General features: G+C 43.5%; 2 protein-coding genes and 1 pseudogene across 2 annotated transcripts; all 3 read left to right on the top strand.

Moving 5' to 3' along the window:
- Positions 1-287: 287 nt before the first annotated feature.
- On the top strand, positions 288-2,952 carry LOC121100728 (annotated as a pseudogene).
- A 7,200-nt stretch (positions 2,953-10,152) lies between these two features.
- Positions 10,153-12,600, top strand: LOC103663931 (protocadherin alpha-7-like). The gene has a single exon (XM_040622700.1). The coding sequence runs from the start codon at positions 10,153-10,155 to the stop codon at positions 12,598-12,600; it is 2,448 nt and encodes an 815-aa protein (XP_040478634.1).
- A 5,063-nt stretch (positions 12,601-17,663) lies between these two features.
- LOC103663930 (protocadherin alpha-10-like) lies at positions 17,664-20,165 on the top strand. Its single transcript, XM_008691711.2, has one exon. It carries the CDS (start codon positions 17,664-17,666, stop codon positions 20,163-20,165), a length of 2,502 nt encoding a protein of 833 aa, XP_008689933.2.
- Positions 20,166-20,718: the final 553 nt, after the last annotated feature.

Genomic DNA, 20,718 nt, shown 5'->3' with positions numbered 1-20,718 from the left:
CGAACATAAGGAGATTTACTATTAAAGTAAGGCAAAATAAGATTTTTCTTTTTTTAACTTAGAGGACTACAGCTTAGCGCGGTTATGTGAGTTCATTTCTTACCCTTTGAAGCCGCATGATGTCGCTGTCTACCATGAAGTCAATCTAGTTATTACAGTATGCAAAATCCACTCCTCCTATTACTGATTAGTTCCACGAGTGCTCAGTGATGTCAGGAGCAGAAGAATTGGATTAACAGACTTGGGATCATACAGATTTCATCTTAATTGCGAGACAAGATCTTCTGATGGAAATAAAACAAGTATTTGACATGGTTATTACCCTGGAAGGCCGACTGGGATCTCAGTATCTGCTGCTCTCGCTTCTGCTCCTTGCAGCGTGGGAGGAGGGCAGCGGCCAGGTCCACTACTCGGTCCCGGAGGAGGCCAAACACGGCACCTTCGTCGGCCGCATCGCCCAGGACTTGGGGCTGGAGCTGGCGGAGCTGGTGCCACGCCTGTTCCGGGTGGCGTCCAAAGGCCACGGGGACCTTCTGGAGGTAAATCTGCAGGATGGCATTTTGTTTGTGAATTCTCGGATCGACCGGGAGGAGCTGTGCGGGCGGAGTCTGGAGTGTAGCATCCACCTGGAGGTGATCGTGGACAGGCCGCTGCAGGTTTTTCATGTGGAGGTGGAGGTGAAGGACATTAACGACAACGCGCCGGTGTTTCGTTTAAAGGAACAAAGAGTGCTGATTTACGAATCAAGGCTGCCAGATTCTCTGTTTCCACTAGAGGGCGCGTCAGATGCGGATGTTGGCTTGAATTCCCTCTTAACCTATAAACTCAGTTCCAGCGAATACTTCGCCCTAGATGTAAAAACAAACAGTGATGACAATACACAAATTGGGCTCGTGTTAAGGAAATCCTTGGACAGAGAGGAAGCTCCCGAACATAACTTACTGCTGACAGCCACCGACGAAGGCAAACCTGAGCTCACTGGCACTGTTCAGCTGCTGGTCACTGTGCTGGACGTGAATGACAATGCTCCCAGTTTCGAACAAACTGAATATGAAGTAAGGATCTTTGAAAACTCCGGCAACGGAACAATAGTAATCAGACTGAATGCTTCTGATCGGGACGAAGGAGTGAATGGTGAAATTTCATACTCTTTCAATAGCCTTGTTCCAACCGTGGTTAGAGACCAGTTTAGAATAGATCCAAATACTGGAGAAATAGTAACTAAAGGGAATTTAGATTTTGAAAAATTAAATTTATACAAAATTCGTGTTGACGCGACGGACAAAGGCCACCCACCCATGGCTGGACATTGCACTGTTTTATTGAAAGTTTTGGATAAAAATGATAATGTCCCTCAGATTGCATTGACTTCCTTATCCTTGCCTATCCGAGAGGACGCTCAGTTAGGTACTGTTATTGCCCTAATTAGCGTGTCAGATCTCGACTTCGGTGCCAACGGGCAAGTGACCTGCTCACTAACACCCCATGTCCCCTTCAAGCTGGTGTCCACCTTCAAGAATTACTATTCGCTGGTGCTGGAAAGCGCCCTGGACCGAGAGAGCGTGGCGAACTATGAGCTGGTGGTGACAGCACGAGACGGAGGCTCGCCTTCGCTCTCCGCCACGGCCAGCGTGTCCGTGGAAGTGGCCGACGTGAACGACAACGCGCCGGCATTCGCGCAGCCCGAGTACACCGTGTTCGTGAGGGAGAACAACCCGCCCGGCTGCCACATCTTCACGGTGTCTGCGCGCGACGCCGACGCGCAGGAGAACGCGCTGGTGTCCTACTCGCTGGTGGAGCGGCGCGTGGGCGAGCGTGCGCTGTCGAGCTACGTGTCGGTGCACGCAGAGAGCGGCAAGGTGTACGCGCTGCAGCCGCTGGACCACGAGGAGCTGGAGCTGCTGCAGTTCCAGGTGAGCGCGCGCGACGCGGGCGTGCCTCCGCTGGGCAGCAACGTGACGCTGCAGGTGTTCGTGCTGGACGAGAACGACAACGCGCCCGCGCTGCTGCCGCGGCCTGGGGCGGGCGGCGCGGGCGGCGCGCTCGGCGCGCCAGCGCCTGCTGGTGCTGGTGAAGGACCACGGCGAGCCGGCGCTGACGGCCACGGCCACTGTGCTGCTGTCGCTGGTGGAGAGCGGCCAGGCGCCAAAGGCGTCGTCGCGGGTGTTGGCGGGCGCGGCGGGCGCGGAGGCGGCGCTGGTGGATGTCAACGTGTACCTGATCGTCGCCATCTGCGCCGTGTCCAGCCTGTTGGTGCTGACGCTGCTGCTGTACACGGCGCTGCGGTGCTCGGCGCCGCCCACGGAGGGCGCGTGCGGGCCTGGCAAGCCCACGCTCGTGTGCTCCAGCGCGGTGGGGAGCTGGTCGTACTCGCAGCAGAGGCGGCAGAGGGTGTGCTCTGGGGAGGGCCCGCCCAAGACCGACCTCATGGCCTTCAGCCCCAGTCATCCACCTTGTGTGGTAGTCGGTGATATGAGCGAGCAACAGGATTTAAATGATGAGCATTGTGCCAAGGTAAGTCTGGATTTTCATAATTAACAGTGAATACACACATGAAATATTGTTTCCGTAGAATTTCTTTTTACATTTTTCAATTTTTAAAAATTTGAATAAATTTGCTTAATATAATCTGTTCATTTTTCTGTTAACTATTGTAATCTATGTAGTTTGTTATTAGTCTTAATTTAAACTGGAATCAGACATTAGACCTATTTGTGGTACATTTTTAATATGCATAAGTAGTAGTGTTTTTTCTAATTATTTATGTAGAATTTTCATTTCTTTGCATTTGATCCAAATAGCCATTAAATAGAAATTCAAGGGAAATTGCACTTTGATCAAGTAAATTCATATAAAATCTGTATTGCTCAGACACTGCAAATCTCTTATATTTGAATTTCATTTGGTGTGTTGCTTTTCATGGAGATATTTCTTCTTTTTAAAAAGTTTTTTATTTTGGTGCCTGGGTGGCTCAGTTGGTTAAGCATCTGCCTTCTGCTCAGATCATGATCCCAGTGTCATGGGATCCAGTCAGCATTGGGCTCCCTGCTAGTTCGCTGTCTCTCTCTCTCTAAAATGAAGATTAAAACAAGTTTTTATTTAAATTCCAGTTAGTTAACATACAGTGTTATGTTAGTTTTAGGTGTACAATTTACAGATTTAGCACTTTCATATAATATCTGGTGTTCATCACAAGTGGACTCCTTAATTGGGGTCATCTATTTAACCCATCATCCACCCACCTCCCCTCTGGTAACCATCAGCTCATTCTCCATAGTTAGGAGTCTGTTTCTCGTCTTGCCTCTCTCCCTCTTTCTCTTTCGCTCTTTTTCTCCCCTGTGCTCATTTGTTTTGTTTCTTAAATTCCATATATGAGTGAAATCATATGGTCTTTGTCTTTGACTTATTTCGCTTAGCGTGATACTTCTCGAGCTCCATCCACATTGCTGAAAATGGCAAGATATCATTCTTTTTCATGCTGAGTAATATTCCATTGTGTATATACATGTGTATCACATCTTCTTTATCCATTCATCAGTCATTGGACACCTGAGCTGTTTCCATTTTTGACTATTATGGATAATGCTGCTATAAACATCAGGGTGCGTGTATCACTTTGAATCTGTATTTCTGTATCCTTTGGGTAAATACCCAGTAGTGCAATTGCTGGATGGTAAGGAAGTTCTATTTTTTAACCTTTTGATGAAACTCCATGCTGTTTTCCAGAGCTGGCTGCACCAGTTTGCGTTCCCACCCACACTGAAAGTGGGTTCCTCTTTCTTCCCATCCTGGCCAATACCTGTTGTTTCTTGTGTTGTTGATTTTAGCCATTCTGACAGGTTGAGGTGATATTTCATTGTAGTTTTTTTTTTTAAAGATTTTTTATTTATTTATTCGATAGAGATAGAGACAGCCAGCGAGAGAGGGAACACAGCAGGGGAGTGGGAGAGGAAGAAGCAGGCTCATAGCGGAGGAGCCTGATGTGGGGCTCGATCCCAGAACGCCAGGATCACGCCCTGAGCCGAAGGCAGACGCTTAACCTCTGTGCCACCCAGGCGCCCCTCATTGTAGTTTTGATTTGTGTTTCCCTGATAATTAGTGATGTTGAGTATTTTTTTTATGTGCCTCTTGGCCATCTGTATGTCTTCTTTGGGAAAATGTCTATTCATGCTTTCTGCCAATTTTCAAGTGGATTTTTCATTTTTAGGTGTTGAGTTTTTTAATACTTAATATATTTTGGATACCATCCCTTTATCAGAAATGTCATATGCAAATATCTTCTTCCATTCTGTAGGCTGCCTCTTAGTTTTGTTGATTGAATCCTTCACTGTGTAGGACCTTTTTTATCTTGATGAAGTCCCAGGAGTTTTTGCTTTTATTTCTCTGGCCTCAGGAGATATATCTGGAAAGAAATTGCTATGCCTATGTCAAAGATGTTACAGCTCGTGTTCTCTAGGATTTTTATGGTTTCGAGTCTCACGGTTAGGTCTGTAACCCACTTTGAATTTATTTTTGTGTATTATTTTCTGTAAGAAAATGGTCTAGTTTCATTCTTTTGCATATTGCTGTCCAATTTTTTCAATACCATCTCTTGAAGAGACTGTCTTTTTCCCCATTGGATATTTTTTCCTGCTTTGTCGAAGATTAATTGACCATATAGTTGTGGGTTCATTTCTGGATTTTCTATTGTGTTCTGTTGGTCTCTGTTTCTTTTTTTGTGCCAATCCCATACTATCTTGATCACTACAGCTTTGTAATATAACTCGAAGTCCGGAATTGTGATGCCTCCAGCTTTGCTGTTCAAGCTTGCTTTGGCTATTCGGGATCTTTTTTCATTCCATACAAATTACAGGATTGTTTTTTCTATCTGTGTGAAGAATGCTGCTGATCTTATGATAAGGACTGCTTTAAATGTTTAGATTGCTTTGGGTAGTATTGACATTTTCTTTACATTTTTGTCATCTTCAATTTTTTTCATCAGTGTTTTACGGTTTTCAGAGTACATGTCTTTCAACTCTTTAGTTAGGTTTATTCCTAGGTATCTTACTGGTTTTGGTGCAGTTGTAAATGGGCTTGGTTATTCAATTTCTTTCTGCTGCTTCATTATTGGTATATAGAAATGCAACAGATTTCTGTACATTGATTTTGTATTTTGTGACTTCACTGAATTCATTTATCAGTTATGGCAATTATTTGGTGGAGTCTGTTGGGTTTTCTATATAGATTATCATATCATCTGCAAATAATGAAAATTTTACTTCTTCCTTGCTAATTCGGATGCCTTTTATTTCCTTTTTTTCCCTGATTGCTGTGGTTGGGACTTCCAGTACTATATTAAGTAACAGTGGTAAGAGTGGACATCCTTGTCTTGTTCTTGACCATAGAGGAAAAGCTCTCAGTTTTTCCTCATCAAGGATGATATTAGCTGTGGGTTTTTAATAGATGACCTTTATTATGTTGAGGAATGTCCCCTCTAAACCTACTTTGTTGAGGGCCTTTATCATGTACTTTGTCAGATGCTTTTTCTGCATCTACTGAAAGGATCATATGGTTCTTATTTTTTCTTTTGTTAATGTGGTGTTTCATGTTGATTGATTTGTAAAAATTGGACCACTCTTTCAACCCAGAAATAAATCTTACTTGATCGTGGTGAATGATTTTTTTAATGTATTGTTGGATTTGGTTTGCTAGTATTTTATTGAGAATTTTTGCATTTATGTTCATCGGAAATATTGGCCTGTAGTTCTTTTCTTCAGTGGAGTCTTTATCTGGTTTTGTCATCAGGGTAATGCTAGCCTCATAGAATTTTCTTTTTTTTTTTTTTTTAAAGATTTTATTTATTTGACAGAGAGAGACAGTGAGGGAGGGAACACAAGCAGGGGGAGTGGGAGAGGGAGAAGCAGGCTTCCCGATGAGCAGGGAGCCCGATGAGGGGCTCATCCCAGGACCCTGGGATCATGACCTGAGCCAAAGGCATATGCTTAAGAGCTGAGCCACCCAGGTGCCCCTAGCCTCATAGAATTCTATTCTTTTTTTGGAATAGTTTGGGAAGAATATGTATTAACTCTTCTTTAAATCTTTGGTAGAATTTTCCTTGAAGCCATCTGGCCCTGAACTTTTGTTTATTGGGAATTTTTTGATTACTGATTCAATTTCTTTACTGGTGATTGGCCTGTTCAAGTTTTCTATTTCTTCCCGTTTCAGTTTTGGTAGTTTATATGTTCGTAGGGTTTTATCCATCTTTTTAAGGTTGTCCAATTTGTTGGCATATAGTTTTTCATAATATTCTCCTAAAATTGTATTTCTGTGGTTTTGGTTGTTATTTCTCCTCTCTCATTTGTGATTTTTAAAAATTTGGGTCCCTTCTCTTTTTGCTAAGTCTGGCTAGAAGTTTATCAATTTTATTAATCTTTTCAAAGAACCGACTTCTGGTTTCATTGATCTGTTCTGCTTTTTTAGTTTCTCTAACATTTATTTCTGCTCTAATGTTTATTATTTCCCTCTTTCTGATGCTCTTTTAGGTGTAAGGTTAGGCTATTTATTTGAGGTTTTTCTTGCTTCTTGAGGTAGGCCTGTATTATTAACAACTTCCCTCTTAAGACTGCCTTTGCTGCATCCCAAAGGTTTTGGACCATCATGTTTTAATTTTCACGTACTTTTTTTTTACTCTCTTTGATTTCCTGGGTGACCCATTCATTGTTTAGCAACATATTGTTTAACCTCCATGTGTTTGTGGTCTTTCCAAATGTTTTCTTATGGATGACTTGTAGTTTCATAGTGTTGTGGTTAGAAAAGGTGCAAGGCATGATTTCAGTTTTTCCATATTTGTTGAGGACTGATTTGTGACCCAGTATGTGAACTATTCTGGAGAATGTCAAGCCTCTCATCAGGCTCCACTCTCATAGTGGAGTCTGCTTGAGATTTTCTTTCTCCCTAAACAAACAAACAAACAAACAAATAAATAAAATCTTTTTTTAAAATGGAGACGTTCCCTCTAAGAGAATACTGAACATGACGGGCATTCCTGGGAACAGACAAACTTAAGTAAATGAGTACACAGAAAACCCCAATGTGTCTAGAAACAGAATAGTCTGCTTTGGTCAAAACATGGTTCTTACAGGAAGGAATATGAGATAAGGCAGGAAAAGTAATATGAGAAAAAGTTCTTGGTTAAGTTAGAATACCAGACTAAGAAATTTTGACTCACCTCTAAAGTCATGTGAAAACTACAAGTATGAAACAACAGTAATAAAAGGTGTGTTTCAGGAAGATGACTGTCAGGATTTAGTGAAGGATAAATGGGGTTGTGGCAAGATAACACAATAAGAAGCTATTGAAATAATCCAGGATAGCAGCAATATTTAAAACTCATTTGGGCAGAGTCAGGAGGCAGAAGCACAGTGGAGGGCCAGCAGGTTGTGGAACTTCATGTTGGGCTCCATTTGGTGGCCTCTAAGTGGTGCCCCCTTTGAGAATGCCATCCCACAGCAAGGAAGTCCCAGGTTCTCTTGTGGCCCTGGTGATTAATGCCAACTCATTGCCACTGAACATGGTTGGAACAGAAAATTGAAACGTGGCAACAGACCCCTTCGGACAAGGTTTTCAAAACAAAAACAGAGTTGCAATCTCGGCAGAACTGGGCAATGCGGAAAGACAATTACTAGTGTAACCAATCTTCAACCAAATCATCCTGGAGCAAGCAATGCATTCTGGAAACCCTCTCTCAAGAAGGACTTTCAGGGGCACCTGGGTGGCTCAGTCAGTTAAGCTTCTGACTCTTGATTTCGCCTGAGGTTATGATCTCAGCGTCATGAGATGGAGCCCAGTGTGGAACCTGCTTAAGATTCCCTCTCTCCCTCTCCCTCTGTCCTCCCACCCATGCTTACATGTGCACATGCTTGCATGCCCCCTCTCTCTCTTTCTGAAAAAAAAAAAAAGGACTTCAAGGTCATGCTGAGCTGCGACATATTACAGCCTAGCAAAGGCAGCTTTGCCTCATGCATGTGAGCATTCAGCTGCATGCTTCATGACTCAAGACTCTGCGTTTGGGAATCATATTCTTCCTATTTTACCTCACCTTGACCTAGAATGAAGAAAATATTTGTAATAAAAGTGACTGTAATATCAAATGCCAAAACTACTATCATTCAGAATTGATATTATCATTCAGAATTGAATTCAGTGACTTCCAGAATTTTGGTGAACATTTATATTTTTTGCTTATTTAAAAGAAGTTATGGACTTCTGGGTGGCTTAGTCAGTTAAGCATCTGCCTTCAGCTCAGGTCATGATACCAAGGTCCTGGGATTGAGGCCCCTGTTGGGCTCCCTGCTCGGTGGGGAGCCTGCTTCTCCCTCTACCCCTCCCCCCTGCTCGCGATCTCTCTCTCTTTCAGATAAATAAATAAGATCTTTTTTAAAAAGTAAAAAAAATAAAAGAAAGGTATGTGTAAGTCAAAACAGTAAAGGAGAGTCACCAGGATGATGTGAGCTTTGGAAGCTGTATTATCGGAGTGACTGATTATGTTACCCATGACTGTAACTTTTTTGTTATGTAGTTTGATTTTTTAACTCTAAATCAGGCTCTGATTTGGATGGTCACATAGTTCACCCCTGCAGCCCCCAACTAGTTGGACTAATATGTCCACAATAGACTTAACTTTCTAGTACTTAACTTTAAACAAATGAGGGTGCTTCAAAAAATGTGAACCAGTAGGCTTAAATAAGTTATATTCCTATTTACTGTTTGATATCAATGTACCTTTTGAATTTATAGTCAACATGCTATCCTAAAATACTGTTTAACTCATAACTAGCTCCCCTATTCTCCACTTTAAAAGGAAATCTAAGTTAAGACTAGACTACCAACCAGTCTTAAACATTTTTATAAACCTATGCCAGTAAAATTATATGACTAAATGGTATTGAAGACAATTAATTGTGAGAAATGTGGTTTTAAAATGTGTACATGCTCTTAGTGTTACTATATAAATGGTATGCCTATGTGGTTTTATCGTCCATTTTTGTGCTAATTAAAAACATATACAAGTTGGAAAAAACTCATTTAGGCAGATAATCAAAATTGGAAAGCAATACAAGTGTAATTATTTAATTTGCACTTGGAAACATAGGAATGAAACATTCAAGAAAAGCTGCTCTGTGAAGTAAAATTAAAAAGGATAAAACACCCCAAACTTGATTAAAGGACTACCGTAAGTATGACAGATGAGTACCAACATTCATCTAATGAAAGTAAATTTATGTTATGAAATACATAATCTAAAATTGGAGGTTGTAAAAACAGGTAGATATTCATAAAATGTGGAGCTTAGAAAGGATGGAAAGAATACAGAGATAAGAACCTTGAACTTTTGAAGAGAGTTTATAAATTCTGACGAAAAGAAAAATTCAGAATACTTCCTCCATGCAAAATTCTCTTACTACAAATGATTCCTCCTTAGTACAAATGATCCCCTAAACCTTCTACTACTGTGTTTTCTCAGGAGAAGCATATGAATTAGTTGCTTATATCACTTGCTTCCTAAAAACAAACAACTCTTCTAAGTTTTTCTTCCATTAGTAAATACTTGGGATCTTGGGTCCCTAGAGAGACCAAGAGTTTTCTTAACAGAAATCTAAGAAAATGGAGTATACCTGAACTCTGACCAAAATATTTTAAAACTTAGTGTTCCTGCTGTGATTCGCTTTGTCAGATTTTTATTTTTATTTTTATTTTAAAACTGTGAGAAAACGCATTTTCAAGGCATAAGGGGACCACAGTAACAGTCACACTAAATGTTTAGAAGTTGTCTCTTAATGCTTTCAGCAAACATGAGAAGCGTTGTCCTGTGCTTTAACAAAACTGAATGGGGAAAAAAATCAACGGTTAAAATAAAACTTCACAATTATTAATAAAAAGTTGATATTTGTAGTTCGTACTTACTATTTGGCCACATGATGTCGCTCTTTACCGCGAAATTTTCTCATTCAAGACAAAACTAAGTCATCCCTTTTCCTATTGGAAAGACTTCACTCTCTCTACGCGGATGTCGAACAATGGCGAGCACTTCAGGATAGCAAGGAAGAGATAAGAAGATTCTTCCAAATTTTGAGACAAGTTACGATTTGAATTTAAAAAACCAATTAATTTGAAATGGTGTACTCGAGTCGAGGCGACCGGGGGCACCGGCATCTACTGCTGTTTTTCATAATTCTCAAAGCCTGGGAGAGCACAAGCGGCCAGATCCACTATTCGGTCCCGGAGGAGGCCAAACACGGCACGTTCGTCGGACGTATCGCCCAGGACTTGGGGCTGGAGCTGGCGGAGCTGGTGCCACGCCTGTTCCGGGTGGCGTCCAAAGGCCACAGGGACCTTCTGGAGGTAAATCTGCAGAATGGCATTTTGTTTGTGAATTCTCGGATCGACCGGGAGGCGCTGTGCGGGCGGAGTCTGGAGTGTAGCATCCACCTGGAGGTGATCGTGGACAGGCCGCTGCAGGTTTTCCATGTAGAGGTGGAGGTGAAGGACATTAACGACAACCCGCCTGAGTTCCCCCAGACACAAAAGAATCTATTTATAGCTGAATCCAGGATGCTTGACTCTCGGTTTCCACTAGAGGGCGCTTCCGACGCAGATATCGAGGAGAACGCTCTGTTGACTTACAGACTGAGCCCCAACGAGTTTTTCTCTCTGGACGTACCAACAAATGACGAACAGGTAAAACCTCTTGGACTTGTATTACGGAAACCTTTAGACAGGGAACAGTCTCCAGAACTTCATTTATTGCTCATGGCCACTGATAGAGGCAAACCTGAGCTGACCGGCACCGTTCAGTTATTCATCAAAGTGCTGGACGCCAATGACAATGCCCCAGCTTTCGACAGAACACTATATGCTGTGAAATTACCAGAAAATGTTCCCAATGGAACTTTGGTAATTAAGCTTAACGCCTCAGATTTGGATGAAGGCTTGAATGGGGACATTATTTACTCATTCTCTAGTGATGTTTCCCCAGATATAAAATCTAAGTTCTACATAGATGCCGTAAGTGGAGAAATTATAGCAATAGGACATATCGATTTTGAAGAAAGTAAAACCTACAAACTTCGAGTAGAAGCTATCGATAAAGGCTCCCTACCACTAGCTGGTCACTGTACAGTTCATGTGCAAGTTTTGGACGCTAATGATAATGCTCCAGAGTTGACTGTTACTTCCCTGTCTCTCCCTATCTCAGAGAATGCTCAGCCGGGCACAGTCATCACCTTGATTAACGTGTCTGACCGAGATTCTGGAGCTAATGGGGAGGTGATTTGCTCACTAACACCCCATGTCCCCTTCAAGCTGGTGTCCACCTTCAAGAATTACTATTCGCTGGTGCTGGAAAGCGCCCTGGACCGAGAGAGCGTGGCGAACTATGTTCTAGTAGTGACCGCGCGGGACGGAGGCTCGCCTTCGCTGTCCACCACAGCTAGCATGTCCGTGGAAGTGGCCGACGTGAACGACAATGCGCCGGCATTCGCACAGCCCGAATACACCGTGTTCGTGAAGGAGAACAACCCGCCCGGCTGCCACATCTTCACGGTGTCTGCGCGCGACGCCGACGCGCAGGAGAACGCGCTGGTGTCCTACTCGCTGGTGGAGCGGCGCGTGGGCGAGCGTGCGCTGTCGAGCTACGTGTCGGTGCACGCTGAGAGCGGCAAGGTGTACGCGCTGCAGCCGCTGGACCACGAGGAGCTGGAGCTGCTGCAGTTCCAAGTGAGCGCGCGCGACGCGGGCGTGCCTCCGCTGGGCAGCAACGTGACGCTGCAGGTGTTCGTGCTGGACGAGAACGACAACGCGCCTGCGCTGCTGCCGCGGCCTGGGGCGGGCGGCGCGGGCGGCGCGCTGAGCGAGCTGGTGTCGCGGTCGGTGGGCGCGGGCCACGTGGTGGCGAAGGTGCGCGCGGTGGACGCGGACTCTGGCTACAACGCGTGGCTGTCGTATGAGCTGCAGCCGGCGGCAGGTGGCGCGCGCAGCCCGTTCCGCGTGGCGCTGTACACGGGCGAGATCAGCACTACGCGCACCCTGGACGAGGCGGACTCGGCGCGCCAGCGCCTGCTGGTGCTGGTGAAGGACCACGGCGAGCCGGCGCTGACGGCCACGGCCACTGTGCTGCTGTCGCTGGTGGAGAGCGGCCAGGCGCCAAAGGCGTCGTCGCGGGTGTTGGCGGGCGCGGCGGGCGCGGAGGCGGCGCTGGTGGATGTCAACGTGTACCTGATCGTCGCCATCTGCGCCGTGTCCAGCCTGTTGGTGCTGACGCTGCTGCTGTACACGGCGCTGCGGTGCTCGGCGCCGCCCACGGAGGGCGCGTGCGGGCCTGGGAAGCCCACGCTCGTGTGCTCCAGCGCGGTGGGGAGCTGGTCATACTCGCAGCAGAGGCGGCAGAGGGTGTGCTCTGGGGAGGGCCCGCCCAAGACCGACCTCATGGCCTTCAGCCCCAGCCTTCCTCCGTGTCCTGGATCTCTAAATACAACGGAAGATCCACAAGCTTCTTTGGAGTCTTCTGGAAAGGTGGGTTGCTCAAATATTTTATTCATTTATACATTTATTTTTGAAGTGTGAAAGACATTCTTATTTTCAGACGGTGCTTTTAAATAGTATTTACTCATTTATTCTAGAGATCTGGCAATATTTTGTAATTTATTATTCGGAAATTGAATACTTTAAGTTTATACCTGCCTTTTGTGTTTGTACTTACAATTACGAATCGTTAAAAAGCATACATCGAGTAAATATTTATTGGGTGCTGAATCAGTTTCATTTAAAACCTGTCACGGGAGTCGTATTGAATTCTTAAAGCCGCGCTGGCACTGTACCTGAAAACTATTCAGTGAAAAACAACTTAATTGCTACACATTAAGTATACTTCAACACCACTCTATCATTTATTCATTTCTTAAAAAAAAAAGATCCTACTGAGTTATTTGAGATAAAGAGAGCAGGCGCGCACAAGAGAAGGGAGAGACAGAAGGAGAAGGAGGAGCAGACTCCAGCTGACTCCCTCCTCCCGATGCGGGGGAGCTGGATCCCAGGAACCTGGGATCATGACAGGAGCAGAAGGTAGTCGCTTAACCTCTTCACCGACTGAGCCATCAGGTGCCCCTCATTTCTAAAGTTTGCATGGTACTTTAGTATATAATTCTACTGTTTATAAGAAACCGCAAAGCGGAAATATATAACTGTCGTTTTCTACCTTTCTCTGGATGGAGACTGGAGAGATGGTTGGCCAGCACTACTCAGTGTTTATTATTTCAATGAATAAATTTCAGTATACACTAGAAAGCAGTTACTTTACCTTAGGACTCTAATTCTGACAACAAATGTTAGAAATATAACTCTCATTCCAACTTTAGAAAAATATGTTTTTATATGCTTGACAGTGTATTGATTGAGAATCTTTTTTACATTTAGAAAATTTCTTGAAATTCATCTTTTATATGATATTGGAGAAAATGCTTCCTGTCAGGTACTTTCTTTCTGCAGGAGACTTTCTCCTTTTTACTGAAATTTTTGTTAGTATATATTGTGCATTAGACATAATGTACATTCTACACTTTGAATTTTCTTGAAATTCAGTCTATAACTTTAAAAAGTTACCCCTATCAGTGGAGATGATGATTTACTTTTTTCTCAATATTCTGAAAAACAGAAATCTGTAGATGAATCGATTGCACCTTTAAACTCATTGCATGTTAAACTTATATTTCCTGAATTGTGGCATGTGACTTTCAGATTGGTGGTTCTTCACACTTATGTCTTTAGTCCAAGTTTTTGTTTTCTAATTTATATTTGAGAAACTTCATTGTACTTAGGTTGAGTTTTGTTATGTGACCTATTTTTCTATTCCAGTATTTTTTATCGTGTTAGATTTTTAACAAGGTATTCCTTAATTAAAAACTCAGCAGAGCAAAATCAGAGTAGCTTTGAGAATAGAGCCACAATAAAGCCCTGAAAGTGCAAGTAAAATTCACTTAAATAATATATTTCAGTAATTTTTTCTTTTCCCTTATAGAGGACATGATTTGTGTATATTACAAAGCAATCTTTTTTCTTTTCATTATATTTCTTTTTTAAAAAAATATGTATTTATTTTTGAGAGAGAGAAAACAAGTGAGCAAGCACAGGGTGGGGGCAGAAGGAGAGGGAGAGAGAAACTTCAGCTGACTCCTTGCTGAGCCCAGAGCCCAACACAAGGCCAATCTCAAGACCCCGGGATCATGACCTGACCCGAAATCAAGAGTCCACTGCTCCACTGACTGTGCCCCCAGGGGCCCCTCTTTTCATTATATTTCTTTCAAAACTTGAGTATTCTCTGAACTCCTGTGGTCAATCCTGTCCATGTCTGTCAGCATAATTCACCCTAAATCGAGACTTAAATCTTCAGATATCACTGTCCTTGCACATGAAAGAGTGCAGAATTTGAACAGACTCTAACCTAAGGTCAGTCTAAAGAAGTAGAAAGGTATAAAAGCAATTTAGTAGAATAGATGAATCAATGAATTAAATGAATTGGGCCCAGGTATTTGATTGTATGTTATGTGGATTATATGGATTGAGGAGTGCTAGGTATTTAACCCCCCCTTTAGTCTCTTAGAGTTAGTATTATTAAGAATTTACTATGTCTGGGGTGCCTGGGTGGCACAGTCCTTAAGCATCTGCCTTCGGTTCAGGGCGTGATCCCGGGGTTCTGGGATCGAGCCCCACATCAGGCTCCTCTGCTAGGAGCTTGCTTCTTTCTTTCCCACTCCCCCTGCTTATGTTCCCTCTCTCGCTGGCTGTCTCTCTCTGTCGAATAAATAAATAAAATCTTTAAAAAAAAAGAATTACTATGTCTTCTATAATTATAAATTTTTTCTTTATTATTGATGGCTGTATTGATATAATTGGTAATTTTTGTCCTTTATATTAATATTTATTTTCTCCTGAATATGGGCTATCATCACATGCAAATTTTCAGAAGATCCATGAACATCTAGCAATGAATTTATCTTTTGCATCATCAGGAAGCATGAGCACACTCTAATCCAGGGAGTTTAGGATGTAAAACAGCTCGGAAATTCAAAATAGAGAGGTGAGAGCATGGAAGACACTTCAGTATTTTGCTTAGCAGCTAGCTCTCTTGTGTTTCTGTGGATAACACTCTTCAATTCAAGCAGCAATCATGAAGCCAATAATGAAACTTCCCTATGTCAGTCCCTAAATTATAGTTTTTATATAGGTCTAACTATCTAAGCTCTGACCCAATCTTAGACACTTGAGTGTGAAGGGACACTATAAATAAATACACAAGACCACAGAAGTAAAGGGAGTATATCCCAGGTAACTTGTGGCCTATGGTCAGCCTACCCTATCCTAGACCTGATAATACTAAGTGCATTAATAACACCTGGAGTTCTTACTGAACATTCTGGTTCCCAGACTCCATCCCTACATTTCTGAAATAATTAGGATTGGCAAATCTGTATTTTAATAAGCACTCCAGGTGGTTCTTATTCAACTGAAGTTTTAGATCCAATAGCCCTATGAGATGCTTGGCAAACCAAGTTCTTATTATTTGACAGGATATAATCTAACTACCCCCTACTTTCTATTCATTATTGAAGATCTAATTGGTGCATTTATGTTATTACTTGCTATAAAATGCGCATGAACAGGAATGGAGTTTAGTTTATGTCATTACCTTGTGTGGAGATGATTATTCACTGATAAACTTATTAGATTCCAGATAATAACTCAAACTAAATGTTGATTGGTATTATGGATGGATCCACAACTTGTTAAACTTTAATTCATGCTTTACAAGAAAAATAACTCTTAAAACCAGAATTTGAATAGACTTTAACCTAAGATTAGTCTAAAGAAGTAGAAAAGTGTAAAAACAATTGGTAGAACAGATGAAGCAATGAATTAAATGACCCCTTCCTGTCAATTTTCTTGTTCATAAATGTTGCTCTATTTTTCAGCTCTTAATAACAACTGAAAGAATTCAAAATTTTTATCTCTTTGTAAATCATAACATCATTAAAGTAAATAAATTAACCTTTGGATAAGACCAAAGTTCCTATTATTAAGATTTCCCTTCTTGGGAAAAGAGAATTTTCTCTCTTTTTTTTTTTTCCTTTCAGTAGTGTAGTTATATTAATAGAGATTTTCAGTTGCTGAATATTTGATTGCAGGAACTTCGAGAATGAAAATATTTTTACTGCAGGTAGTGATGAAAAGCTTTATTGATACTGATAGAACTATTATATAATTCCAAAACTGTACATTTGGGGTCCTTGAAAAGATAACAATAACAAAGATGAAAGCACTTGTCTCTGCAAGTGGAAATCATAAAATTTTTAAATTATTTAGAATCATAATTAAGGTTATTTTTGCCCATGTAAGATGCATAGCAAAAAGTGAAACTTCTCCCTGTGTAACTGATTTCTCAGTAAAAGTACTTGCCTGTTTTTCTAAAGACAGGAACCACCAATCAGCCTATGCAGTAGTAATAGTAAAGGCATTGCAGAATGATAATATTCTACAGGTAATAATTTTTACCAAAAAGCCTATTATGGTCTTGACACATGTGAAAATAAATGTGGCTAAACTGAGACCTGAGAATATGGCCATTTATGAAACACTCACTCTCCTTAAGGTACAATCCTAGGCATTTAATGTATCATAATTCATACAACCACCATATTATTATTGTATGAATGTTATAAAACTGGAAACAGAGACAGAGAGGTAAAATTATTTTCCCCAAGTCACACAACTAGTAAGTTTAAGAATAGGAATCAGAATGGAGACATTTCTGATGTTGAAGCCAATGATCTTCTCTCAACTATCTAGTGATGACTGAAATTTAGGAGTTTTAAACACCTCATAGAGAACCGATTCTTCAGATTAATGTCTAGTAAGGTTTACTTAATCTCAAGATAATGACAAAGAGAAGTGAATTAAGTACCAAAATCTGAGGATATTTAGGGGCGCCTGCCTTTGGCTCAGGTCATGATTCTAGGGTTCTGGGATCAAGTCCCTCATCAGGCTCCCTGCTCAATGGGGAGTCAGTCCCTGCTTCTCCCTCTCCCTCTGCTCCTCCCCACCACTCATTGTCTCTCTCTCTCTCTCTCTCTCTCTCTCTCAAAAAAACTTGAAGCAGTATAAATTTGTTATCCAGTAAAATACTAATACACTCAGTACATAAAAATATTAGGAATATTTTCAAATGTAGCTAATGATAATCATGGTTGGGGAAGAAATTACTTCTCTGAGATTTTGCACTCAAGAAAACCCTGAACTAGGGGTAGACAATAATTATTATTATATACAAAAGAGACATCATTTGAACTTTGGGAGATCCATAGATATACAAATACGCCAAAATAGAATGAAAAGCTATGAATGAAAGACAAGTTAAATTCGTGGAATTGTACTTACACTTTCAGCCACCGGATGTCGCTGTCTTCCATAAAATGTTTCTTAGAACAAAGGCATAGTCCCGTTTTTCAAAGGAGCTACATTCTCAGATCTCAGCCATTTCGATAAAAATATATGTAAGAAGTCGAATAGGAAAGCTCAGAGAGCATGTTTGTTCTAGACCGCTGATTCATCAATTTGTAAATCGGCAGAAAGGTATGATGTTGGTCTACACACCCAGCGGCCCAAGAGCCTTGCGCCTGCTTCTCTTGCTTCTGCTTCTCGCAGCCTGGAAGGCGGGGAGCCGCCAGGTTCACTACTCGGTCCCGGAGGAGGCCAAACACGGCACCTTCGTAGGTCGCATCGCGCAGGACTTGGGGCTGGAGCTGGCGGAGCTGGTGCCACGCCTGTTCCGAGTGGTGTCCAAGGGTCACGGGGACCTTCTGGAGGTAAATCTGCAGAATGGCATTTTGTTTGTGAATTCTCGGATCGACCGGGAGGCGCTGTGCGGGCGGAGTCTGGAGTGTAGCATCCACCTGGAGGTGATCGTGGACAGGCCGCTGCAGGTTTTTCATGTGGAGGTGGAGGTGAAGGACATTAATGACAACCCGCCGGTCTTCTCCGTCTCAGAACAAAAGCTTTCAATACCCGAATCTCGACTGCTTGACTCTCGGTTTCCGCTAGAAGGCGCATCTGATGCGGATGTTGGAGAGAATGCAGCACTTACTTACAGACTCAGTCCAAATGAGTTTTTCGTTCTTGATGTTATAAACAAAAAAGACAAAGGCAAATTCCCAGTGCTTGTCCTAGGAAAAATGCTGGATCGTGAAGAAAATCCTCAGCTTCAGTTGTTATTAACCGCGACTGATGGAGGGAAACCGGAATATACCGGATCTGTAACTCTGCTGATCTTGGTGTTGGATGCCAATGATAATGCGCCTATATTTGATCGATCCATTTATGAAGTTAAGATGTATGAAAATTCAGCGAACCAAACGTTAGTAATATGGCTAAATGCGTCTGATGCAGATGAAGGAATAAACAAGGAAATGATATATTCATTTAGTGCTTTGGTTCCACCCAACGTAAGGAGGACATTTCTAATGAATGAAAAAACGGGAGAAATAAGAGTAAATGATGCTATTGACTTCGAGGATAGTAACACTTACGAAATTCATGTAGATGTTACAGATAAAGGAAACCCACCTATGGTTGGTCACTGCACCATATTAGTGGAAGTTCTGGATGAAAATGATAATTCACCTGATGTGGTTATCACTTCTTTGGCTCTCCCGGTGCTGGAAGATGCTCCGGTGGGAACCGTCATCGCCCTGATCAGCGTGTCCGACCGTGACTCTGGCGCCAACGGGCAGGTGACCTGCACCCTGGCACCCCATTCTCCCTTCAAGCTGGTGTCCACCTTCAAGAATTACTATTCGCTGGTGCTGGAAAGCGCCCTGGACCGCGAGAGCGTGGCGAACTATGTTCTAGTAGTGACCGCGCGGGACGGAGGCTCGCCTTCGCTCTCCGCCACGGCCAGCGTGTCCGTGGAAGTGGCCGACGTGAACGACAACGCGCCGGCATTCGCGCAGCCCGAGTACACGGTGTTCGTGAGGGAGAACAACCCGCCCGGCTGCCACATCTTCACGGTGTCTGCGCGCGACGCCGACGCGCAGGAGAACGCGCTGGTGTCCTACTCGCTGGTGGAGCGGCGCGTGGGCGAGCGTGCGCTGTCGAGCTACGTGTCGGTGCACGCGGAGAGCGGCAAGGTGTACGCGCTGCAGCCGCTGGACCACGAGGAGCTGGAGCTGCTGCAGTTCCAAGTGAGCGCGCGCGACGCGGGCGTGCCTCCGCTGGGCAGCAACGTGACGCTGCAGGTGTTCGTGCTGGACGAGAACGACAACGCGCCCGCGCTGCTGCCGCGGCCTGGGGCGGGCGGCGCGGGCGGCGCGCTGAGCGAGCTGGTGTCGCGGTCGGTGGGCGCGGGCCACGTGGTGGCGAAGGTGCGCGCGGTGGACGCGGACTCTGGCTACAACGCGTGGCTGTCGTATGAGCTGCAGCCGGCGGCGGGTGGCGCGCGCAGCCCGTTCCGCGTGGCGCTGTACACGGGCGAGATCAGCACGACGCGCACCCTGGACGAGGCGGACTCGGCGCGCCAGCGCCTGCTGGTGCTGGTGAAGGACCACGGCGAGCCGGCGCTGACGGCCACGGCCACTGTGCTGCTGTCGCTGGTGGAGAGCGGCCAGGCGCCAAAGGCGTCGTCGCGGGTGTTGGCGGGCGCGGCGGGCGCGGAGGCGGCGCTGGTGGATGTCAACGTGTACCTGATCGTCGCCATCTGCGCCGTGTCCAGCCTGTTGGTGCTGACGCTGCTGCTGTACACGGCGCTGCGGTGCTCGGCGCCGCCCACGCAGGGCGCGTGCGGGCCTGGGAAGCCCACGCTCGTGTGCTCCAGCGCGGTGGGGAGCTGGTCGTACTCGCAGCAGAGGCGGCAGAGGGTGTGCTCTGGGGAGGGCCCGCCCAAGACCGACCTCATGGCCTTCAGCCCCAGCCTACCTCCGTGTCCAGTACCAGACGTGGAAGTGGAAGAACAGTCTATTGGAGGGGACTGCTCTAGGAAGGTAGGTTATTACTTTTTTATTTCCATATGTTGTTTTGTGAATAATATTTTATCAACCGCTTTTCCCCCTCATATATATGTCTCAGAATATCTTCATCCTTTTTAATATAGCATATTCCTGTAAAACCTCAAATATTTCTAATAATACCTAATATAATTTATTTTATTTTATTTTTAATATAATTTACTTTAAAACCTCAATTTGCTGTCATCTGCTGGCTCAGTAGGTAGAACATGTGACTCTTAAACTTGCGCCCTGAGTTCAAGCCCTACGGTAGGCATGCAGCTTACTGTAGAAAATAAAGAAAAGTTCATTTTGTAATTTGTCTGTTGTACTCTGTGCATTAAGTTTTTCTTGGTACTTCAATTTTTAAAATAATTCAACTTATTTTTAAGTATTTATATTTCCAATACAAATATTTGGTGTAGTCTGTAGGGTTTTTTTCATAAACTAGTGTCTTTTTTATGTTACACATATTTACGAGATTAGTACTTTAATTAGTACTTTAAGTTTATTTAACTTTCAAATTTAAATTTTGAAATGACCCTATTACCTTAAAGACTGCTCTGATCAGTTCTCTTCAGGGTTAAAATGTGCCTTTTCTCTCTTATTAAAGAATATCTGGCGGGGGGGGGCATCTGGGGGGCTCATGTCATGA

Source organism: Ursus maritimus, unplaced genomic scaffold (assembly GCF_017311325.1).
Source record: "Ursus maritimus isolate PB19 unplaced genomic scaffold, ASM1731132v1 scaffold_5, whole genome shotgun sequence".
Taxonomy (NCBI): Eukaryota; Metazoa; Chordata; class Mammalia; order Carnivora; family Ursidae; genus Ursus; species Ursus maritimus.
This window is presented reverse-complemented; position numbering and strand designations above follow the sequence as displayed.

Bases quoted from the DNA above. Each gene is read 5' to 3' on its own strand.
- LOC103663931 (XM_040622700.1), top strand. From the start codon at position 10,153: ATGGTGTACTCGAGTCGAGGCGACCGGGGGCACCGGCATCTACTGCTG.
- LOC103663930 (XM_008691711.2), top strand. From the start codon at position 17,664: ATGTTGGTCTACACACCCAGCGGCCCAAGAGCCTTGCGCCTGCTTCTC.